General features: G+C 38.4%; 1 protein-coding gene across 4 annotated transcripts in view; it reads right to left on the bottom strand.

Moving 5' to 3' along the window:
* Nucleotides 1-16,943, bottom strand: part of LOC124995003 (broad substrate specificity ATP-binding cassette transporter ABCG2-like) — a 50,024-nt gene that overhangs the window by 16,184 nt on the left and 16,897 nt on the right. For 3 of the 4 annotated variants that reach the window (XM_047567387.1, XM_047567389.1, XM_047567386.1), the window contains exons 2-6: nt 11,834-12,053; nt 8,443-8,502; nt 7,294-7,408; nt 6,588-6,740; nt 4,176-4,312 (exon numbers count right to left, since the gene is read on the bottom strand). In XM_047567387.1, coding sequence (XP_047423343.1) covers nt 4,176-4,312; nt 6,588-6,740; nt 7,294-7,408; nt 8,443-8,502; nt 11,834-11,970 — 602 coding nt within the window. In that variant the 5' untranslated portion in view covers nt 11,971-12,053. Of the gene's footprint in view, nt 1-4,175; nt 4,313-6,587; nt 6,741-7,293; nt 7,409-8,442; nt 8,503-11,767; nt 12,054-16,943 lie in introns of those variants that run through there. The other variant, XM_047567388.1, reaches the window with a different exon arrangement.

The raw sequence follows: 16,943 nt of genomic DNA, 5'->3' as shown, positions 1-16,943 counted from the left end.
GGAGTTATTATTCATGGTTAAAAGAAATGGCCAAAATCACTGTTCGAAACTGTTATTAAAATATATGTGTATGTGTACATACATATTGTTTCTGTCAGCTTTTATTTGCTTTTGTGTTGATTTTCCTTGTTCAGAACCTTTTATACACAAAGGATTTAAAATCAGTATACTACAGTGACCCAGTAACATCAATGTTCATAGCAAGCTCAATTCACAATTGCTAAGCTATGGAACCAACCTAGGTGCCCTTCAATAGATGAATGGATAAAGAAAATGTGGTATATATACACAGTGGAATATTACTCAGCCATAAAGAATACTGAAATTATAGCATGTGCTAGTAAATGGATGGAACTGGAGACTATCACGCTAAGTGAAATAAGCCAATCCCTAAAAAAAAAAAAAAAAAAAAAGGTCAAATGTTCTACTTAATATGTGAATGTTAACATACAATAAGGGGAGGTGAGGAGGGAAGAATAGAAATGCACTGGATTAGACAAAAGAGAATGACGGAAAGGGAGGCAGGATGGGAATAGGAAAGATAGTAGAATGAAACAGACATAACTTTCCTATGTTTACATATGAATACACAACCAGTGTTACTCTACATCACATACAACCACAAAAATAGGATCCTAAGTTATACTCCATGTATGTATAATATGTCAAAATACATTCTACTGTCATGTTTACCTGAACAGAACAAATTTTAAAAATTAAAAACAAATTTTAAATTTAAAAAATGCTTGATCATTTGAAGCTTTCTGCTCATGATTAATGGGGCAGGGGTATGAGTAAATGAAAAGCCATTTGGAAAGTACAGAGTATATGAATGGTTCTGTCAACTCTGAGCTTTAGGGTGATAAGGGTAAGTCGTTTGTGGGGAGACCCTTAGTTTAGGAATTTCTACTTCGGCCAGTCAGATTCCCAAGGAAGAGTATCCGGTCTGGAAGCCAAGTTGCTAGTGTGTGTGGGAAAAGGGCAATCTTGTTACTAAAAATATTTTATGACAAAAATCACTTCAATTTATGCATTTGATTAAGGAATAAGTGTATGCTATCAGGATGCCCAAAGGTGTTCTGCCTCAAAGAAGATCAGACCATATGGTTAATGATTTTGATACAATGTGTAAATGAAGTAGCTAAGGGTTCCTTATTCATAAGCAAAACAGGACAATTGTAACATCTTCCCATCTTCCTGAATCTTCTCTCCTAATAGAGACTGACTGACAGAGACATGAGCATCAGAGGAAGCAAGGTAGTGCTAGAGACGGTAGGTGGTGAAGGTGGTGTGTCTGAGACCTTCAGATACGACGCAGAGGGTTTGCAGAGGTGGTGAACAAAGAGGGAAGCCAGAGTGACTGGAAGACGGATTCCATTAAACAAATGATTTGTCTGAGCGAGTGAGTGAATATACTAAGATGGGAGCCAAACCTCTCACGCTCTGAAGTCACTTCTGTATAAGGAAATGGCAAAGACTCAAAACAACAAGGAGGTATCAAATTGGAATTAGAAATAGTATTATGAACTTATGGGCTGTTTTTTTTTTGTTTTGTTTTGTTTTGTTTTTTTTGTGTGGTGCTGGGGATTGAACCAGGGCCTTGTGCTTGCGAGGCAAACACTCTACCAACTGAGCTATCTCCCCAGCCCACTTATGGGCTTTTGAATAAACACGAATATTTACAAGTGTCTTTTTATTGAAAAAAATATAGATACAGTGGTTGTGGCTATAGGTCAGTGAAAGAACAGGTACTTAACATTTGAGAACCATGGAGTTGGATATCCAACAAAAAAAAAACCAAAAAACTGTATATGCATACATATCATATGTGTAAAATGTATATGGATTAGTATTATAGTTCCAAATAATAGTTATATATACACATACACATGCATATGTGTGTGCTTCCTAGGTCGATCTACTAAAGGTCTAGAAGCAATGCTACTCCAATAGCAGTGAGAACACTGAGCAACCAGATCTTGATTTCTAAATATCAACTATACCCCAAGGAACCAGGGTTCCTGGAAGAAATAGCTCTCACAGGAAATATACAAGATGAACCTAAAACATCAGAGTAACCATGAAGTAAACAATTGTTAGAAGATTGACTAGGGGGATGTGAAAAGAAAACAGAAGTCGCATTGATATGGCTTCCCCTGGCCAAATCATGGTTAATTTGATTATTAAAATGGTCGATAACAGATTATAACCCACTGCACAAAATGAAAAGTGAATAGGGAAGGAGAGAGATCTCTTCCTTCCACAGAATAGAAACTAGTGTAAGTCAGGCAGCTACCCTGAGAGCAGGAGTTACTGTGCATGCTGCAGGGGGACGATATGATGAGGAACAGAACATGGGCATAATAGCCAAACTTTTTACCCAAGAAAAATACGAATCAACTTGTGAGGGCATAAATAGTAACTTTCCAGCAAAGAAGTCCAGCAGACACAAATCCTATCAGATGATCAGTCTCCACATCCCCTGTGGTACGTGCAGTCCCAGGAATATTGTACAGAGAACTGCACAGCAGCATTTCATAGTCGGAGTTTGCTCATGGTACACAGGGGACCCAGCCCAGGGTCACCCCACAAAATGCACTAAGAATGTCCAGGCATGACAGACAGGGAAAGACTGAGGAACTGTTCCAGAATAGAAAAAAGTATAACAGTTCGATAGTACATGTTTTTGCAAAGGATCCTGAGGCAGCAAGAAAACACAGACAGCAGGAGAGATGGTGACATTTGATTGGAGCCTTCAGATTGGACTGTGATGAAATGTGACTGTTGAGTTCCTCACTGGGAGGTGCTAAGGTGGAGTGTTCTTGATTCTTGGAGTTCACTCAGGGGTGACTAGGGGATTGGATATGATGTCAGAAAACAATTATGTAACAGGAGATTAGAGAACAAGAAGGGATAGAAAATGAAGTAAAATGCAGGGAGTCTAGGTGCAGGGAGTGGGATTTATTTGTATTGTACTTGGAATTTTTACATTAGTGTTCAATGATTTTTTGTCTTAAAGAAAATGTACAAAACTCAACTTCTGAATATTTTCTATATTTAATATTTTCCCATAGCTGCTTTCTTGATAAAAGGAAATTATTTCATTTGCTTCCTTCTTCCATTTGTTCAGGTTCAAATTTTGGGAGTCATTCTCCCGATCCTGATACACCAGACTCAATTCCTGAGTTGATACTGTTGATTCCACCTTCGAAAACAGATCCAGAACCCAAGCTCTTCTCTCCACCTCGCCACGAGCATCCTGGTCCATGCCCTGTCCTGCCTCAGCAGCTCCTCCATGGTGACCTTCACTAACCCTGGACGACTGCACAGCCATTGCTCTGCTTGGACACTAACAAAATGCTCTCATGTCCCCTTTGTGACAGGAATGCCATAATTTTTATGGTGACCTATGAGGTCCACACAGTCTGCACAGCCCAACTCTACCTCACATTATATTCTCACTACATGGCCTCCCAAAAATTCATGTTGAAGTTCTAACCCTCAGTAACCCAAAATGTGGGTTCTTTGTAGAGTCTTCAAAGGGGTCAGTAAGATTAAATGAGGTAACTGATGGTCCTCATCTCACTGGTGACCAGTTAGAAGGAGATTCAGAAACAGACATACATGGCCTTCTACAAGACAGTGAGAGAGGCCTTACAGGAAACAACCCTGCAGACACCTTGATCTCAACTTTCAGCCTCCGGAGCTATAAGAAAAGTAATTTCTCTTGCTCATCCCCCAGCTTGTGGTATTATTATGACAGTGTAGAAACCCACCTCACTCCCCTTAGTCACTGGGTTCCATCCCTCTGGCCTCTCTGATGCTCCACACACAGCAGGCATGCTCCACCTTGGGGCCACTGACCACTGCTTCCAACTGGAACTCTCTTCTGCAGATACAGCAGGTCTCACTCACTTACCCCCAGCTCATGTGTCACACGTTTTTGGTCTTCCCTGACCCTCCTGCTACTTAAAACAGCTCCCCACCACCATCATGGCCACCTTCCACAGACTCTGGTTTCAACTTTTTTTTAACCACTTCTTGTTAATTGTTTCCAAGAAAGAAGGAAAAAGATATCCATGTTCATTTTTGAATCCCCCTCATGAAGAATACATGATAGACAGAAGTGACCAGATATTAAATTAATGAAAGAACAATATTTCCATAGCATTTACTTTTTCAGGAGCAAAAAGACAGCATTTGCGGTGCTCGAGTCTAAACCCTTTGTCGGCTCATCCAGGAACAAGATGGAAGGATCAGTGATCAGCTCCATTGCTATACTGGTCTTTATTCTTTCTTTTCTAGATTCAACCTAAAACACAAATTATTGCATTATCAACAAGAATGACAATGATCATTATCATTTGGTGAACTATGTTAGTCTTGCTGGAGACCTTTATTTCACTATCCTCACTATGAAACAGGAAGTAAATGAAGCTGGGAGAAGGAGGAAGTTTCTCTTTTACCGATGAGTCAACTGAGGCTCAGGGCAGAGCTGCTCAGTAGATGGCCCTGATATGAAGCCCATGCTCTTAACAGTTCTGTACGAGCCTCACCATGTTGAATAATTAATGTTAAGATAGTAAGTTAGAATACTAAAAAGATATGGCCCTAACAGTAAAATTATAGTCTAAAACATGAGAAAGATTGGAGGAAAAAAGGAAAGGGATCTATAGTAAATGATTAGTCTTCTATCAACACACTCACCTTAGTGTTTCTACTCAAAGTCCCCAAGTAGACTTACAAGGAGAGCATGCACTCAGACAGGAAAGCTCACTTTCTAATATACCATATTAGTACCTTTCCAGTCACCATAATGCTTTCACAATGGTACAGTCTACACCCTGACTCACTGCAGAATTCCAAATTCATCCTTTCAGACATATCCTAAAGATGGGATATTCCAAAGGGCAACTGGCTCAGTCTTTGCAACCAATAAATGCTCATGTGTCTGGTGAGGGGACTAGGAAGGTTTGGGGAGGCAGAAAGTAGCAAGTAATATTGAAATTAAAAGTCTTCAAAGAGATAGTACTCAAATGCTACTCACAGTCCTTGACTGAGTTTACTGATAATTAAACTCTAAAATGCCTTTGGAGAGGACTTGGGAAATATGAATTAATAAGTGTTTCACATAGCTGATGACATGAAATATTGTTCATTTTGTTAGTTGATAATTATATTGTGGTAAGGTACGAAAATATCCTTATTTTTTCTATATTCCTACCTAGTAAGGATAAAATATTATATAACATTCTATCAAATACTTCAGTAAAAAATAGCTGTACTAATTATGGGAGAAGGTATTAACTGAGAAATATAGGTGAACAGTATATATAATTACATTATCATAGTAATTATCTAAAAGTCACATCATTAATCAGAGTATCTTCTCTACAATTCTGTAATGTTTACAATGATATATAATGTTTAAAAATTAAAAATTTTTTCCATTGGCTAGATTGTATGAATTATAAGTCAATAGTGTCTCCGCATATTTTCCCTAGAAATCCAAGCAAGCACCTTAGGGCAGTGAATGCTGAAGAGAGTAAAAGAAAGTACCCTCCCAGAAAGAAAAAAAGATCAAGTAAATAAACACCAAGTAATGACAACTCAATCACTTGTAAACAAAAATAAGTGGAAAACAGTGGCATCACAGGGTTATTCTTCTAAACAAAATACACTTCACATTAAAAAAAAAAAACTATCGTCAAATATAACAGGAAGCAGCTGCCAGTGGAACCGCTATTCTTCATTGCCTCTAGGAGGGAGATCACGGGGGCTTAATCCAGAGTTACCACATGTTACACAGCTCATTATCACCCAAATCTCCAAATGTCTGGTCAGCAAAACTTCCATATGGAGTGGTCAACTATAAAGTTTACTCTTCCATCTCATTTTTCTTCCCTTATCCTGCAACTTGCAAAAGGAGGAGTTCATTTCTCTATTCTTTGTTACTCTTGCTGACAACTACATTCCTCAAACCTGAAGAGCCTGGCATATAAGAGTCTGGAAGTAAATATTGGCAGACAAAAGGCAAGAAGGGAGAGAATGAGGGAGGGAAGGAGGCAAAAAAAGTGCCAAAGCAACGCCATGGAGAAATAACTTGGTCACTACAAAAATTCAATGTAAATCTTAATGAGAATAAATAGAGTTTTGAAGACAAATTACACCAATAATAAACAGCCAGAATCCTTGGCTTCCAGTCATTTATGAATTCCAGAAATTAAAAAAGAAATCAAGTGAACAAAGTCCCCCGGAGGAAGAGAGGGAGAAGAGCAGTTGAAAGAGGGAAGAGAAAAAGAAAAAGAAGAAAAATCAGTGCAAAGACATCAGATGAGCTGTGAGGGGCACTCTCCATAGACCAACTTCATCCCCAGGTTTAGACCACAGTTAAGATTGTTTTTCCAGCTTCCTCATAGCATGTAACCAGTCACTTTGCTGATCATTACAGAAAGCAGACACCTTTGACCTCACATGCTCTAGGAATCTTCTGGTTAAGGTCAGATTTTCCACACAGGGAAGCCCTCTTTCCCATCTGATTCTGTTAGTTTTTGTTTTTGTTTTGTTTTGTTTTGTTTTGACGTTACCTTGGAATCAGCCACTTCCTCCAGATCTAACTCATCAATGACCTTCTTAATCCGTTCATCTTTTTCATGTTTTGTCACAGTTGTTGGAAGTCGAAGAGCTGCTGAGAAATGTAAGTTTTCTCTCACTGTCAGGGTGTCCAGCAAGATATCATCCTAAAGGGGAAAATGGGATTTCGATGAGACACATTGAGTCTTTTCTAAGACCATCACTCTAGGGTATTTAACTTAATCCATAAAAATAACAGAACCAAGGTAAAGTTCTAGCTGATGGTGAACTTTCAACTCTACCAATTTCAGTGGTTCACATACAGACAGCTGCAGAGCCTGAGGGAGGCATTTCCATCCCCCATTTGCAACCCAGGTGGCGCGCAGGGCATTATGATAACTTTTAGACACTTCCAGACTGCTGTGCATGAGCATTTGACAAAGGCATCTTCTAGGGGCAGGAAAGAGATGAAAGAAGGGCAAAAAGGTCAATAGCAGACTTATAGAAATGGTTAGAAAGATAGAATTGATACCACTGCCTACAAGTCCTCTCTTTCTCTTTTATTCCAGCTTCAATCCAAGGGGATATTGTGAAAGGATGATGCAAAGAAAGTTCCTTGAACATGTAAATTCAGCTGGCAGCACACAAAAGTATAAGCCCTTAAAGCACTTCCCATATATTAGTAGAGGAAACCTAGAAGGCAAACTGCCTGATACTTACTTGAACCACAAAACTTGAATTACATTTGAAATTGGCAGGTCGAGGCGCTCCATTGATCAAAATATCTCCAGATAATCCACTTGGATCTTTCCTTGCAGCTAAGACGTCCAGCAACCTATAAAAAGACATATATGTTGTGTTTTCCCCCTAACACAAGACATATCTCTCATCTCTTCTGAATCCAAATTTTGCTCAAGGTAAAGTGAACTAGTCAAAAAAGGCTATTTATAGGTGCACATAACCTAGTGTGTTGCATTTCAATCCTCATTACTTCCCTTTTCTGTCTCTCCCTCCTACCTCCAATCTCCTTCCTCTACTCTATTCATTTTCCTCCTATTTATTTACTTATTTTTAATTGGTGCATCATAGTTACATACAACATTGGGGTGCAGTGTGATACATTCATACATACTGAGCATCCTTTGGTCAACTCCATTCCCCAGCTCTTCACATTCTTTTCTCTCTCAACCTAACTTCTGAACATGAGTAAAAACAATTATTGGCTTTCTGAGTCCTGCTTAGTTCACTTAGCAAGATTTTCTCCAAGTCCATCCATTTACTAGCAAATGACATAATTTCATTATTCTGTATGACTGAGTAAAAATCTGTCTCTCTCTCTCTCTGTGTGTATACATATATACACACATATATACATACATTACACATACATACATATATACACATATATATTTACATTTCATCTTCCTTTATATTATATTCTAAAAGAAAGCTCCAAAATGTAAAAGCCAGGCAACATTGGCTTATCCATCAAAAACTTTCCAAATGACTTTCCTGGCTATCTGACTTTGATGGATCCAACCCTTTCTCTAAACTCATATCTTCAATTATTCCTTCTGCTCCATTCCCATTTTTAATATCATTCCCTTCTTTTTCCTCCTCATTAGCTCATAATATGGTAACAGCTGCATGTCAATCACACTATCATGCTTAGCCAGGTTGATCTGATCTCATAAGACTTTTTGGTTCTTGGAATAAAGCCACAAGCTAGCCTAACTGCATGATATCCCCAGCACCTAGGACCAGATTGGACACAAAGCAAAGGCTCGGTCAACACGTGCTTCCACCAAATTGATTTTTAAAAGCTCACTGAAACTACAAAAGCCGACTTATACTTTCTATTATACTCACAAAGATTTGTCTCCACTTGTGCATTCCATGATAGCATTAAGGCCAGGTTTCATGATCCCACTGTAAACACAAAAGCATAATAACTTATTGTTCCATTTTAAATGAAGTTCTATTGATAGAGGGTTGGCACTGAATACATTCACAGAAGAATGATGAAATTGCAGAGAGAAAACAAACACTAACTCTTAAAGATAAAAAAAATGAACTGTTGATTAATACAAGTCTAATATAAAAAGGATCACTAGTCAGAATTTATAAGAAAGATGGCTCATATTCCTCTAAATTCTTTTCATTTATTCTCTAACCACTTACCACTTTTAGAAAATGACACATCTAAGATTCAAGGTTCTTAGAAACTGGGAGTAGAGCTTAGTGGAAAAGCCAGCACTTATCATGCTGGAGACCCTGTGTTCCATTCAGAAACAATAACAAAATTTCCTTGATATAATTAATAGAGTCTCATTAAGCTTCTTCTTTTCACTTATTCCTCTTAACACAGTGGAATGTTCATAACAGCTTCTGAGAAACGTTTTATTATCAGTATCTTGAAATCGTCTCACTTGGTACCTAGTCAAATTCTACACAATTAGTCATTAATTTGTATAATATCACTTGTAGTGTTCTCTCTGCTAAAATCCCCTCAGACCAAACGTCAGTATATCTTAAGTAGAAATAGAAGGCTACAATGAAGCACTTCATAGACAAAGAAAGCAAAACCATTTCTTAACTTGGAGACAATGTGTTACCAATGAGAAAAGGAAGAAAAGGAATGAAGGAAAGAAGGAAGGAAGAGAAGATGAATGGAAGGAAGGAAGAAAGGAAAGAAAGAAAGAAAAAATATACACACCTTCAAGATAGGTCACTTCCTTCCTTCTTAAGTGCTCAGGAAAAGGACAGGAAAATGGCCAGTTTAGAATGGGGAGCCTTCACTCCAGTAGGGAACATCCTTTAAGGATGCACAGAGTAGACACCAATGTTTTCAAAAAAGTTTAAGTGGGTGTGTGAGAATGCTGAATATTCAGATAGAACAGGAAGGAGGAAAACAAATTACAGCAGGGCCACCCTGACAGGTACCCACAGAGAAAAGAGAGGCCTTGCTTAGCCTGTTCAGAAACGTGGTGTCTTTGCCCAGTTCCTCTTAAGAATTTGGAAGCAGGTCACCATGTATTTCAGACAGAAAACAGTATCTATTCCAAGTACAAGATCAAAGCTGACAGCTGTTCTTTCTCAGATAATGATTCCACCGAGGTTGATCCTGTCACAGCTGTCCTGAGGAATGAACGTCCCAGCACAACTGCCCCCACAGTGCTCACGTCCACAAGGACCTGGGCTTCACTGTCTGTGGCAACTGCATCTGGCATCTTCTTTCACCTGCCAAAACCCAAATCTGTTTCCTGGGTCAGAACCCCCACATGACACCAATTACTGGATGGTACAGCCGCCCAGGAGGAAAGAGATTAGGCTATAACACTCACTGCTTCAGAAATATTCAGAGACAAATTGGTAGGAGCATTATAGTCTAGCCTTTTTCCTCCCCAGGTTGTATTAGAGCCGACTGGTAACAGTCTTGGTAAGTTCTAGCCAGGAGCAATAGCCTGAAGCAAGATGGCTCAGGCTGGCAGTGATCTCCAAAAAAGGCACTCGGAGATAAGATGTTCTCACACCCAGCCTAAGCTGGAGTTGGAATATCCGGGATATTGCTGGGATATTGCTGGGATATCTTTAAGTCCTGTCTGATTCATCCCATTCCTTCCTACAGCAGCCTTAACTTTCAAAAATTGCTTTGTTGGTGAGGACAAAAAGTCACCGAAGAAAGGTAGCAGGCCATGTTTGCTGTTCCATCAAGGTACACACTGAGGATTTTCTCCATATGTTCTGTTTTTGCCATACTGGCTATCTCCTGTGTGGGGAGGAGTGAGCCATGTGGAACATTAGCTGTTTGAGGCTTAACGGAACCTTTGCTTTTGGGGGTACTGGTCACTAAGACACAATTCAGCAGACACAAAAATTTTCCAACACTCTAATTGGATTGGTTGAGTGCATGTTTGTCCAGTTTTATTTTGGAAGATGATATCATAACCTATATAGCTGGAAGTGCATGCTGACTTAGTACAACTGTTTCACAGGTTTAAACATGACAACTGCATTCAATAGGCCATGTTCTGATGGCTGCTGCTCCAGATTCATCCACTTGTGTGGGGAATTCCATTTCAGAAGAACATGCTCTGTTACTGGGTTTAAGGTACTTTGGGAAGCTTGTTAATTGTTTAGATTTGGAAATGCATGAGTGAGCCTATACTTTTCCCTGTTTAAGGCCTATGATAAGTCAAAGGAAATAACTAATGCTGTAAAAGACTAGTAAACTATGTTTCTATTACTGGTATGTGGAATGACATCATCTTATTATGAGCTGAAAATAATGAAGTTTTTGTTGTGGTAGTTCATTAATCATCAATCCTAGCAGTATTTTCAAAAATTAAATATTGGTATGTCTATGCCTTCATTCAGTAACCTGAATGCTATATATACATTTCCATATTTTATCATAAATCCTAGCTGTACTTTCAAAAATTACATTTCTGAACAAACTGCCTAGGTTACCTTTTTCTTATTTGCAAGACTTTACTGTCTTCTTAAAATGTTAAATGAATTTTGTGCTATGCTTGATGTCAAGTCTAATAATACTTAAATTCTAGAGAAACTTAAAGTTATTTTTAAATGTATTTATAAGTGGAATCCAGCAGTCTAGTAATGCCTTAACTGCTCTTTGCAAAGTTTACAAAAGAACTGACTTAAAGAAGAAGGATTTTATATTTTATCAAAATAATGTCTTATCTTTTCTGCAGAATTTATTACATTTTTAACTGCTTAAAAGAAAATTACAAGAAGTTAAAATCTGCTCAAATTTTCATTTGTTCTAAAGTTTCTTTTGGTTTGTAACTCTAGTTAAACATGTTTTATTGACACAAATGTTCCAAAATTTGAAAAATCAGACAGTTTGAGTATAATGTTGTTAATTATTATTGTCTTATATTGTGGAGGTAACTTAGTTGTTTTGCTAAGTTGCAAAGTTCTCTAAATAGTAATGGTAGTGAGTACCTTGTACAGGAATTCTCCTTTCTCTCATTTATTTTCTACTTCAAAAACTAATTGATATAACAATTACTCAAACACATGGTACAACCATTTTTACAGTTTGCCACTTGCTTTCAAAGGTAAACATATACTTATGGATCATTTCAGTTCAAGTTTAGCCAAAATAAATGAGAGAACGGGTTAATTCATCTTTACAAAAACTTAAACACAAGTGTTCATAGCAGCTTACCGGTGATAGGTAAAATCTGTCAAATTCATTCAATAAAGTAGTACTTTGAAAAGTTAATGCACATACTTGATATTTGTTAATATTTCTCTCTCAGATGTTCTCCGGCAAAGTAGAGAGCCACTCTTCACTTTTTCTCGATAGCAGATGTTATGAATGCTTAACACAGTCCCTTCGGTAAATGACCTCAGGTCAATGGATGCCATCCTAGGAAAGTATTAGGTATTTCTTTGTGACTCTGGGATAAAATTCTGGAAATGACTGGAAGACAACTGGAGTTTGTGCCTTTCTGTAGAGGGAAAAACAATAGTAAGTTGACAGTGCAGAGAAATGAGATTGCGAACACTACAAAATACTACATCCTACTACTTTTTTGTAATTTTGTTTTGCTTTTGTTACTGGGGATTGAACCCAGAGGTGTTTTCCCATTTAGCTGCGTGCCAAGCATGTTTAAATTTCTTTTTATTTTTTTATTTTGAGGCAGATCTTGTAATGCCTCCGTCCCCAAAGGAGTTGTACACTTATGTGTCACTGAACTCACTTAGGTAACAGAAGTCTCTTTTAAACTGCACTGCAGTGAGTATATTCCTTTCCAAGTAACAGTCCAACCTGACCATGATAACAACAACCTTAGAATCTATATTAGGAGGAAAGACAACTTTGAATACTTGCACTTCAATTAGATGTGAAATAAATTCCTAATAAATAAACAGTGAAAAGTATGAAAATTACTCAACACTCATAAAACAGGAAAAAGACAGATAAGGTTAGTCTTGTCTGGCTTGAAAAACCATATAACAATACAACTTAAGTTCTGGAACATCCTACATGATCATATTCATAACCCCTTTTTAATCAATTGATTCTATTTCAGAATTTAAAACATTATTTATTTATTTACTTGCTTATTGTATTTTAGAGTTTATAACATTATTATTACTAAAAGGGACTTAACAGTCAGGAATAGGAGAAATTTCTCCAAATTTATAATTATTCCGACTTTATATCTCTAATTGTTAGTACCTTTAATCAGCTAAGAAGGTATCACAGATTGGGTATAAAATGTCCACGAAGACCACGTGCTAAAGGCTTAATCAGCAGCCTATGGTACCACTGAGAGAGAAAAACTTTCCGAGACTGGACCTGATTGGAGGAGGTAGATCACTGGGGGTGCATTCTGGAAGGATATACCTTGCCACACCTGATTCCTTCCATACTCTTTATTTGCTTCTGGCTTCCAAGAACTAAAAACTTTTCATCCTGTCCTTCCAGTGTGATGTTTATGCCTCTCAATAGGCCTGAAAGCAATGCAGTGAGCTGACCATGGACTGAAATCTCTGAAACCATGAGTCATAATAAACCTTTCCTCCTTTGGGTTGGTTTTCTCAAGTATTTTGTAACAGTGCTGGAATGTTGACTAAAATGAAAGGTAAATTCCAGGTTGTTAGCAGTAAATTAATCATTTCCTTAGTGAACAAACATTTAAATTTTAGGAAGATTTGAAATTAAGTATGAAAATGATTAAGTACATCAAACCAATAGTTAAACAGCTCAAGGTTTCAAAGCAAAAATGCACATCAAGTTTATAAATGTTTAAAATGTTTCACTAAACAATTTACAAAAAGACCTCTGAAACAGATTTATTTAGAGTAAGGCTTTAAGGTGAGCTGAGCTTGTAAAAGATGTTTGAAATACTAACTGCAATAAATCTAGTTTTCAGTTTTAAAAACCAAAGTCATCTATTAAGAACTTTCTCTCTGCTTATGGTGAACTAGCTGCTCCAAATAAGTCATCCTCCTGAGAACAACCAGAAAAGTAGACCAAACAAAAGAGGTCATGTAAAGTGTTCTCTGATGAGGGCAATCGAAACAACCAAAACGAGGAACCAAAATCCTGGAAAAGAGGGAAAAGCACTGGAGCAAACCCAGCACCCGCCCTTTCCTCACCAAGTATTTGAACACACAAACCGCACATGCATGGGGCCACATAGGACCATGGGGCAGAAAGAAACTGCTAGAGGGGTCTTCCTGAAACCACTGTTGTTTCAAATATTTCAGCAGACTCTCAGAGAGGGAGACAATATTGAAAGTTGTGAGCCAGCAAAGATAAGGAGCCCTGAAAACTACTAGGTTTTGGGATCCCAGATGTCCTGAAATATAGGAAAACCAAAACAGACCAGTCTCTGCGCTAAGAAGGTGATCTGTTGAGACTTTGAAAGAAGAATGTTAAATACACTCTCAAAGGTAATATCATCAACCAAATCATCAATAAAAAATTACCAGGCATGTCAGAAAACTAGACCTAAAATTCCAAAAATGAGAGCACAGAAATAGATCCATAGGAAATTCAGACTAGGAGTTATCAAACATTGACTCTAAAACAACCGATGAATATAGTTAATAAAATAAATTTTAGAATAGACAATTGCTGAAGAATAGGAATCTTTAACAATCAAATTTAAGAATTAAAGCTGGATATGGTGGTACACATCTATAGTCCCGGATATACAAAAGGCTAAAGCTCCGTGATAATGAGTTTGAGGACAACCTGGGGAAAATAGCAAGACCCTATTTCTTATAAGACAAATAACGAGGCTGGGGATGTAATGCTGTAGTAAAATGCATGCTCAGAACTGTGGGTTTGAGCTCCAGCACAGGGGAGCAGAATGAGTTTAACAGCAGTTTAAACACATTAGATTAGGAAAGACAGCTCGAGAACCAGAAGACTTGTATGTGGAAAACATCCAGGAGGAAAATTAGAAATGATGTCACCATTTAAAAAGGGGTGTGGGGAGCTCACAACTGCAAAGAAAGAGTACTACACCAAAGAACAAAAGAAAAATGGAACATGAAGCCAGGCAGGGTGGTGCACGCCTGTAATCCCAACAGCTCATGAAGCTGAAGCAGGAGAACTGCAAGTTCAGGGCCAACCTCAGCAAGTTAGTGAGGCCCTAAGCAACTGAGCAAGACCTTGTTTCAAAACAAAAAGTAATAAAAGGCTGGTGGCTCAGTGGTTAAGTGCCCCTGCCCTGGTACCAAAACAATAAACCAACATTCAAAAAATGGAACATGCTAAAAGAGCTCTGGCATAGATGGAAGTAGAAATCAGGGAGAGGAGGAAAAATAGAACCAATATTTAAAGAAATACCAGTGAAGTGCTTTCCAAAAGTGGTGAAGGAATGAAGACACAGATTGAATGATCTATAGGGTCATGAAGCAGGATAAACAAAAGAAAACCACACGCAGGCACTTGATGGCAAAGCTGACAAAAAAAAAAAGTAGTCCATGAATACTTGTTTTTATAACTAAAACTTCACACTTACAACACCCTATTCATCTTGGAAACTGAAAAAGAAAGAAACTATTTAAAGATTAGCATCTAAAATATCAAAGGTGAATACGTGAGTTTTGATATCAGAACACATGGAGGGTAATGATTAGCCAAAATTCTATTCTTCTGAAACAGTGAAAGAGAAAAAAAATGTACAACTTTACACCTTTACTTTGAAAACACAATAAGCCATCTCCCCTGGTCTTCAAAAACCAAAATGTGCCAATTCCAACACCAGCAGTTACTTCTCCTACTGTTACCCCATATAATGTGCAACTACCAAGGACATTTCTAACCTTGTCCCAAGGCATAGATTAGGAGAATCATGTAACAACACAATGCTTGACTTTAAAAAGGTTTAAATCTCATTTAAGATGGAAACAGGACTTTTGTTAGGTTTTCCACTAATAAAAGGCAACAAGGGGACTAAAGTTCCCAAATAAGTTCACCCATTCCTACAACACAGTGGGCTATAACATGTAAGTATAGCAGCAATGTTAGAAGCATGTGCAGAGTTTCCCTCCCTGTGACTGGATTAAATTTGCAACTCACATTGCTGAGCTGATACTTACTTCCTTGCTAGGGTTCTACCTATCTTCCTTTGAGAGAGAGAGTTTCAAACTGGGAAGACAGTTAATCTGCCTTCACCTATCCTACAAGAAGCATTACAATTTATAGGGACAAAAAGCCAAGAATACAAATATGTAGGTTCGGTCAGTGTGGGGGAGCCAAGAGATTTGTTACAATGCCAGTTCTCAGACTTTTTTTTTGCACCTTCCTAATATTACACAGAATTGGAAGCTGCATTTGCTAAAAAGTAGCAACTCTTCACTTGGGCCTGCAGATACCCAGGACGTAACTAAAAGCATAACAAAGCTTGGCATCTCTGCCTTCCTTGAACCTGTCTCCTTTATTATCACATGGCATGTTAATCACTCAAGGAGTGCTCATCTAAAAGTCAGTAATACAAGTTTCATTCGCTCCATGTTTACCTAACTCCACTTTGTCCCTCTTTGACTCCACTTGCCTCCTTAGGTGTTTTCCTATGAGCCACTTCCTTTTGCAGTTAATTTTCTTGGATTCCAGGAACAAAAGGCCTGATTGATTAGCATCTCTATGACAAGGAACCATAACTGCTCCCTGAAAGGCAGTTTCCCAGAGCAGAACAGCCCATGCAGATGCTGCCCCACGACAGGAGAACAGTTAGTTATCTTACAATGAAACCAAGGCTGCCCACAAGCAGAAGTAGTCATCTCACGTTAGACACCGAATCACCCACTTCAGGCAATGACAGGCCTTCCCAGAGCTTCACAGAATAAGTCCTGAGATCACGATCGATCAACTGGACCATGCCGGATCAGGATGATTTAACTCTATGCAACACCCCAGTCATACAAGCCCCCATGTTACCATCCAGGGGCATGGGATTCATTGTCTCCTTTCAGTAAAGAGTTGAAGAACAAGACACAGAGATAGCAAGCAAGAAGTAGGTTTATTGCGAAAGCAACAGAGAAACAGATAGACTTCTCCTAAGAGAAGGGGCCCCAGGGCTGGGGATCCAATGCGGGAGTTTGGGCTTGCTCTTTTTATAGTCTCTGGAATTTCCTCCTTTCCTTATCTCCGCCTCTGTCTACACTCTCCTCACTATTATTGATTGGTGTCCCCTTTGTCCACGAGTCTGTTTTAGTTTTTCTATTGGGTCCCCCACTTAGGAGTGGGGAAGTATCTGTCTGACTGGGTCCCCCGCTTGCATCCACGAGCACTTGTGTCCACCAGGAAGATGACCTCATCAGAAGACCCTCTTCTGCTCCTTTGTTCTGGCCCTGCCCCTGACCTCCTCACCTGCCAT

Source organism: Sciurus carolinensis, chromosome 10 (genome assembly GCF_902686445.1).
Source record: "Sciurus carolinensis chromosome 10, mSciCar1.2, whole genome shotgun sequence".
Taxonomy (NCBI): domain Eukaryota; kingdom Metazoa; phylum Chordata; class Mammalia; order Rodentia; family Sciuridae; genus Sciurus; species Sciurus carolinensis.
This window is presented reverse-complemented; position numbering and strand designations above follow the sequence as displayed.